This window comes from Mauremys reevesii, linkage group 13 (genome assembly GCF_016161935.1).
Source record: "Mauremys reevesii isolate NIE-2019 linkage group 13, ASM1616193v1, whole genome shotgun sequence".
Lineage (NCBI taxonomy): Eukaryota > Metazoa > Chordata > Testudines > Geoemydidae > Mauremys > Mauremys reevesii.
Window position 1 is genome coordinate 2,816,388 of NC_052635.1, and position 8,399 is coordinate 2,824,786.

The 8,399-nt window shown below is 47.9% G+C and overlaps 1 gene segment (V, D, J or C); it reads left to right on the forward strand.

The window, feature by feature from the left end:
* The first annotated feature begins 6,248 nt into the window (after positions 1-6,248).
* LOC120380799 lies at positions 6,249-8,085 on the forward strand. The segment is given in 3 exon segments: positions 6,249-6,348; positions 6,439-6,867; positions 7,874-8,085. Coding segments are annotated over 3 exon segments (687 nt in total).
* The last annotated feature ends 314 nt before the right edge of the window (positions 8,086-8,399 follow it).

The window sequence follows — 8,399 nt, forward strand, 5'->3', positions numbered from 1 at the left end:
TGTCTCTTATAAAGCGGGGACATGCAAATGAGGGAGACGGTTTCCTGTTTAAATCTGTGCCTCCCTCTGCCCAGTCTGCACCCGGAGACACAATCCGAAGCCCCTGGGTCTGTGCAGTGACCGGCCAGTCCCTGAGAACTTTCCCCTCCAGCACGCGAAAAATGGGATTTTTACTTCTTGTAATTTTGTTTGTAGCGGCTTTGGAAGGTATTTTCCTCCTCTGAATAACTGTCACTGTGTTACCGCTGTTTTTATATAGATATTTACAATCTGTCTTTATTCTCAGGTGCCCGGTCCCAGGTGCAGCTGGTGGAGTCCGGAGGGGATGTGAAAAAGCCCGGAGACTCTCTCCGCATCTCCTGCAAAGCCTCCGGCTTCACCTTCAGCAGCCACGGCATGAGCTGGGTCCGCCAGGCTCCCGGGAAGGGGCTGGAGTGGGTCGCCTACATGTACAGCACCAGCATATACTACAGTGACTCGGTAAAAGGCCGATTCACAATCTCCAGGGATAATCCCAAGAGTGAGCTGTATCTGCAACTGACCGGCCTGAAGCCCGAGGACACCGCCCGGTATTACTGTGCGAGAGACACAGTGCGGGGAAGCCGGGCTGAGCTCAGACAAGAACCTCCCCATGCAGTGATCAGAGAAGCGGTTTGGTGTTGGGTGCGCCCAAGGCCTGTGAGTGACGATGAGATCAGTTCTGGGAAAGGGCCGAGCAGCAGCAAACCCTTTTATTTTTATTATTATCCCTCTTCTTTGCTTTTACACAAGGTGAAGGAATTTATACAAGTTCCCGCAAAGCGCAGAACATTCTTAGTTGGGTCCCTGCCTCTTTCTTTCCTCTCCAGGGACAAATTCTGAGCCCACCCCCAACCTCCCCAGGCAGTCACAGATTCATAGACATAAAGGCCGGAACGGAGCAGGATTAGAAACTAGTCTGAGCTCCTGCATAACACAGGCCATGGAGCCTCAACCTGGCTCATTCCGGTTCCCTCTAGGACCCTCTTCACTTCACCGTGCTGGGATTCCGCTCAGTGTCACCCTGTCAGTGACACATTCCAGCAGAAGGGTCGGGATCTCTCAGCTTTTTGCGCTAGAACCCCCCAAGTATCTTTGTATCTTTGCTTTGTTTTCTGCTTCTTTGTCTGGTTACTTGAATCATTTCCCACCTATGGTGGGTTTTCTGGCACAAGTAGTATTCATGACCATGGCTATCTGTAACCTGTTTGTATGAATGATGTACCCTCACCGTTTACTGGCTGTACCTTGAACTGACCCACCGTATACCCCGCATTGGGGACATGACAGACTGTGTATATGTATATGCTGCCTAACACCAAAACGTTAACATCCCCCCACAACCTGTATATTACCCCCAATGACACAATAACTGACGCTTCAAACACTTTGTATCGTTTATTATAAATATTCTCTAATAAAATTTAAATCTGCTTTCCTAGGAGAAAAAAAAATCCTGGGTTAAACAAACAAACAAATAAATAAATAACTCCTCCAAAATATTCATTTTCTGGTTTTAATAATAATACAATATTGGGGGTCAGTGAGAGAAAGGGGGGTGGGGGCTGCAGAGTCGCCTAGTCCCATCCACCCCCAGGGGGAAGCAATGAGCAAACAGCACGGCACAGCCTGAGGGACAAGACTGAAAGGGGCGTTGGAGGTTGGAAAACATCATTTTTCTGTTATGTCCCTACACACAGTGCGCGTTTGCACATAGGACCCGCAGGGGCACTTTGACTCCGCCTCGCTTGTAAAGTCTCCGGGTTCAACTTCAGATTTCAGTGTCTTCAGTCTTCAGTGCTGGGTCCCTCAGGCGCCTGGGCAGTGTCTGGAGCGGGTGTCCAAGGCGGAGCACTCAGGAAAGAGTTCACACTACACCGATTCAACAAAAGGGCGATTCATTGTCTCTCGAGACAATCCCAGGGACAGGTTGGATTTACAAACGAGCAGCTGGAGACCCGAGGACAGAGCCCGGTATCACTGTGTGAGAGTCTAGATCATAGTCACAAAGTCCATCACCAAAACCAACAGTGGATTCGCACCGTGTTTGGCTTTTAAAATGGCCAAAGCTAAGAAAAGACAGAAATTAACCCCAATAGTCAAAGTTCGGTCAAAGGCACCGATTTCTGATCGTTTTTATTTTACAGAACGGAGAAGATGAAATAGTTAGAATTTGATTGAACTTCCCGGGGACTGTATAAAATCGTTTAATGTTCTATATTCCATTATTACTGGCAGGAGTCATTGGTCTGATGCTACCATGGCAGGAAATATAAACAGCGATGAACCACATAAAGCTGTGTGCCAAAGGCCTCTGAAGAATGTTAACATTGATGGAGGCATCTATCTATCTATCTATCTATCTATCTATCTATCTATCTATCTATCTATCTATCTATCTATCTATCTATCCCCATCCACCCCCGCTATCTATCTATCCATCTATCTAGAAAAGAGACGATTTAGGGGAGATGTGACAGAGGTCTATACACTTATGAATGGTTACTTGAAAAAGTGAACAGGAAACTAGTTATTTACCTTTTTACCCACATACAAAAAACAGGGGAGTTAATACAAGATCGCATACTAAGTGTCATGGATCATTTCAATGTAGCTGGTCAATGCTTGGAAGGAAGGGAAAGGAATTTCCATCCCAAATCCCTCCCAGTGGGATGGGAAATCTTCCCTCTTCAGCGGCTGGGACATGATTCCTCCCAGAACGGATCCCTCTCAATGAACATCTCATGGCTCCTCTCCGCATGGGACAGGGCTCCAGAGCTGAGTCCCATCCCTGCACATCACCCCACAATAGCCAGACCCTCAGTTTCTGTTAATTCCTCCCAGGGGTCCAAAAGTGTCAGCAGGACCCCAGTGCCCCGTGCCCGGCGCTGCACAGATACACAGGACGGGACAGTCTGACTCCCGCACCCGGAGCCCTAGGGCGAGTCACTCAGATCACTGGCAGCAGGAGTGTGTGTCTCTTATAAAGCGGGGATATGCAAATGAAGGAGACCATTTCCTGTTTAAATCTGTGCCTCTCTCTGCCCAGGCTGCACCCGGAGACACAATCCGCAGCCCCTGGGTCTGTGCAGTGACCAGTCAGTCCCCTGAGAACTTTCCCCTCCAGCACCAGAGAAAATGAGGCTTTGGCTACATTAAGATTTCATCGTAGCAGTTCTGGAAGGTTTGTTATCCCCTGCAGGGGCAGCTCCAGGCACCAGCGCTCCAAGTGCGACCCTGGGGTGGCAAGCTGCAGGCTGCCTTTGGCGACTTGCCTGCGGAGGGTCCACTGGGCCAGTGGGTTCGGCAGACGTCCCGCAGGTCCACCGAAGCCGAAGGACCAGCGGACCCTCTGTGCTTGGGGCGGCAAAATATCTAGAGCCGCTCCTGCATACAGATGTGGTCTCCTCATCTCAAAAAAGATATACTGGCATTAGAAAAGGTTCAGAGAAGGGCAGCTAAAATGATTAGGGGTTTGGAATGGGTCCCATATGAGGAGAGATTAAAGAGGCTAGGACTCTTCAGCTTGGAAAAGAGGAGACTAAGGGGGGATATGATAGAGGTATATAAAATCCTGAGTGGTGTGGAGAAAGTGAATTAGGACAAGTTATTTACTTGTTCCCATAATATAAGAACTAGGGGTCACCAAATGAAATTAATAGGCAGCAGGTTTAAAACAAATAAAAGGAAGTTCTTCTTCACACAGTACACAGTCAACCTGTGAAATTCCTTGCGTGAGGAGGTTGTGAAGGCTAGAACTATAACAAGGTTTAAAAGAGAAATAGATACATTCATGGAGGTTAAGTCCATTAATGGCTATTAGTCAGGATGGGAAGGAATGGTGTCCCTAGCCTGTTTGTCAGAGGGTGGAGATGGATGGGAGGAGAGAGATCACCTGATCTTTACCTGTTAGATTCACTCCTGCTGGGACACCTGGCATTGGCCACTATTGGCAGACAGGATACTGGGCTGGATGGACTTTTGGTCTGACCCAGTATGGCTGTTCTTATGTTAACAAGAATAAATTTTCTCCCTCTTCCTTGTAACAACCTTTTAGGTACTTGAAAACTGTTATCATGTTCCCTTTCAGTCTTCTCTTTTCCAGACTAAACAAACCCAGTTCTTTCAATCTTCCCTCGTGGGTCATGTTTTCTAGACCTTTAATCATTTTTGTTGCTCTTCTCTGGACTTTCTCCAATTTGTCCACATCTTTCCTGAAATATGGTGCCCAGAACTGGACACAATACTCCAGCTGAGGCAGTGCAGAGTAGAGTGAAAGAATTACTTCTTGTGTCTTGTTACAACACTCTTGCTAATACATCCCAGAATGATGTTTGCTTTTTTTGCAACAGCATTACACTGTTGACTCATATTTAGCCTGTGGTCCACTATGACCCCCAGATCCCTTTCCACAGTACTCCTTCATAGGCAGTCATTTCCCATTCTGTATGTGTGTATCTGATTGATCCTTCCTAAGTGGAGTATTCTCATTTGTCCTTATTGAGTTTCATCCTATTTACCTCAGACCACTTCTCCAGTTTGTCCAGATCATTTTGAATTTTCATCCTATCCTCCAAAGTACTTGCAACCCCTCCCAGCTTGGTATCATCTGCAAACTTTATAAGTGTGCTCTCTATGTCATGATTTAAATCATTTATGAAGACATTGAAAAGAACCGGACCAAGAACTGATCCCTGTGGAACTGGTTAAAAGACAGAAAACAAAGAGCAGGAATAAATGAACAGTTTTCAGAATGGAGAGAGGTAAATAGTGGTGTCCCCCAGGGGTCTGTATTGGGACCAGGCCTATTCAACATATTCATCAATGATCTGTAAAAGGGGGTAAACAATGAGTTGGCAAAATTTGCAGCTGATACAAAATTACTAAATTACTAAAGATTGTGAAGCCCCAGGCAGACTGCAAAGTGCTAGAAAAAGATCACTCAGAACTGGGTGACTGAGCAACCAAACGGCAGACTAAATTAAATGTTGATAAATGCAAAGTAATGCACATTGGAAAACATAATTCCAATTGTACATAGAAAATGATGGGGTCTAAATTGCCACTCAAGAAAGCTTATGCCCAAATAAATTTGTTAGTCTTTAAGGTGCCACGGGACTCCTCATTTTATTTTATTTTATTTTTATTTTAAATAAGGAACCGTTATTTACTCCACCTCATAACACACGGATTAGGGGTCATCAAATTAAAGTAATAGACACCAGGTTTAAAACAAACAAAAGGAAGTATTTCTTCACACATCACACAGTCAACCTGTGAAACTCCTTGCCAGAAGATGTTGTAAAGGCCAAGACTATAACAGGGTTCAAAAAAGAACTAGATAAGTTCTTGAAGGACAGGTGCATCAATGACCATTAGCCAGGATGGTCAAGGATGGTGTCCCTAGCCTATGGATGTTTGCCACACGCTGGGAATGGGAGACAGAGAAGGAAAATGTAATGATTAATTTTTCTGTTCATTCCTTCTAGGGCACCAGGCTTTGGCCATTGTCAGAAGACAGGCTACTGGACTAGATGGACCTTTGGTCTGACCCAATATGTCTTTTCTTATGTTCTTATGGTCATATTTGAATGTGGCCCTTATCAGACACCAAAGTAAAAATACACAGTGCAGAAGAAGTGTATTTGGGGAATCAATTCTCAAGGTGTGATAACTAGGATTTGGATTTCAAAGGTGCCTAAATGTGCTGGCATCAAAATCCCATTGAGTTTTTTGGACACTAATGCTCTCAACTTCCTTTGAAAAATCACCTCATGCCACTACAGATCTAACACACTCCTGAAAGGAGACAGCAGGTTCCAAACACTTCTGGCCTCGATACAAACACAGATTTTCACATGATACTGCCCTGATCACTAATTGAATAGGCTTCACTGTAAGGGTGTGATCCAAACTCTGCTAAAGCCAGTGGTGGACCGTTCCATTTCCTTCAACTGCAGCTCAGCCCTTCTATCTGGAGGGATGCGATGGATTTCAAGGGAGCTCTTTGTGCACTAGTATGGTCAGGATGGCCCCGAACTCGCTGGGCACTGCCCAGGCACACGAATCCCTCTATAGAGCCTCAGGACCAATAGCTCTGATCATTCAGGGAAAGGGGTTGTGTCTCTCCTATAAGCAGCGAGATATGCAAATAAGGTGAGAGTTTCCTGTTTAAATCTGTCCCTCTCTCTGCCCAGGCTGCACCTGGAGAGACAATCCTTAGCCCCGGGTCTGTGCAGTGACCAGCAAGGCCCCTGAGAACTCTCCCCTCCAAAACAGGGGAAATGAGACTTTGGTTTCATTTAGTTTTCATTTTTGCAGCTTTGGAAGGTATTTTTGTCTCCCGAGTAATTTGCACAGTCAGGTGAATGTGATACTGTTGCTCTTTTTATGTGATTTGTGTTGTGTCTTTCTTCCTAGGTGCCCGGTCGCAGGGCTTGGTGGAGTCCGGAGGGGATGTGAAAAAGCCAGGAGCCTCTCTCCGCCTCTCCTGCAAAGCCTCGGGGTTCACCTTCAGCAGCTACTGGATGGAATGGGTCCGTCAGGCCCCCGGGAAGGGGCTGGAGTGGGTCGCCCGTATCAGCAGCGGCAGTGGGACCAGCATATACTACGGTGATGCAGTCAGAGGGCGATTCACCATCTCCAGGGACAACCCCAACAACCTGCTGTATCTGCAAATGACCGGCCTGAAGCCCGAGGACACCGCCCGCTATTACTGTGCCAGACACACACCCTGCACAGTGAGGGGAAGCCGGGCTGAGCCCAGACAAAAACCTCCCGTGGCGGTTACCAGAGAAAGTCCCAGCTGGTTTGCTGCTGACAGGACGCGCTGGGAGCTCACAGGAGACAGTAATTTCCTCCTTTTGAAATGGGGGAAATGAACCCGGCTGGTCAGTCAGATTTAGATCCACAGGAGGCGGCGATACCGGGAACGGGGTGTCCCGCACTGAGCGCGGTGGGGATTCACTCGGTCCCAGATATTCTATTACAGACACTGATACGGGGGAAAAGGAACTATTATCCGCCAAAGTCTTAAAATTCCCATGTAAACCGCTCAGCTCCCGTGTGAGGACAGAACGCAGGATAAGCAAAACCCTGAGCTCTGGCAGGTATAAAAGGGCCCAAGGCCTCTGCCGGAATCGCTGTTGGTCAGTGTCACAGAGCTGTGTCGGGTAGGTTTAAAATGTTACATACGGTGTTTATTCGACTCCCTGCGCCGTACATTGTCTCACCTCTATAACATCATCAGTGAACTGGTCTCCAGCCGGTCTGACCATGGCGCATTATGGATTCAAGCATCCATCCTTATCGTCTGGGCATCACTCAGTAAATCCGTCTATTTAACATTCCCTTGCCACGTATCTATCTTCCCCCATACAGCCTATCTATCCCCATCCCCATACAGCCTATCTAGCTATTTATCAACATTCATCCCATCTATGTACCTGTCTACCAAGCTCACGGTGCTCGGCCCGGGAACCGCTCCCGTATATGAAGGGGTGTCTATGCAAATCAAATGCTAATCACCCTGTTTAAATCCTGCCACGTCTCTGGTCCTGCAGCTCCTCCAAGAAGAAGACGCGGGTTTTCCCACACTCTCACTTTCGCTTTGCCGCTCGGAATTTCTAGCTCTCACAGAGCCCAGGAAAATGAGATTTTGGCTAAACTTAATTCTCATTCTGTCACTTCTCCCAGGTAACAATTAAGCCATTAAGTGTATCCTGAGTTACGGAGTCTGATAGAATCAAGCGTCTAAACAAATCTGTATTTGCAGGGGTCAGGCAGCAAATCCAGCTGGTGGAGTCAGGAGGGGATGTGAAAAAGCCCGGATACTCTCTCCGCCTCTCCTGCAAAGCCTCCGGCTTCACCTTCAGCAGCTACGGCATGAGCTGGGTCCGTCTGTCCCCCGGGAAGGGGCTGGAGTGGCTGGCCAGAACTGCTGCTCAGGGAAGCGCCTACTACACTGATTCCGTGCAAGGGCGATTCTCCTTCTCCAGAGACAACCCCAAGAGCCTGGAGCAAAATCAGCAGCCTGAGAGCGGAGGACACACACAGCCAGGGACCTAGGACATAAACCAAGCTCTGTCTTATAGCCACGCTCTGGAGTTGGCTGCTTGGGGCGTTCGAGGTTTGAAAGTCTGTGGAAATATGGGAAGAGACTCAGACAACATTTAAACACCAGACCCGCCCCACTGGGGGCACTGTCTGGATCAACAAGCTTGGGAGTCTTGGGGCCTGCAGGTGGACTAGCTCCCCGAGCCGGGCACGCCTCTGGGAGGGCCACCGGAGCCGCGGGACCAGCGACCGGCAGAGCGTCCCCGCCCGGCATGCCCCCCTGCTTGGGGCAGCGAAATGTCTAGAGCCGCCCCTGTCTAACTCAC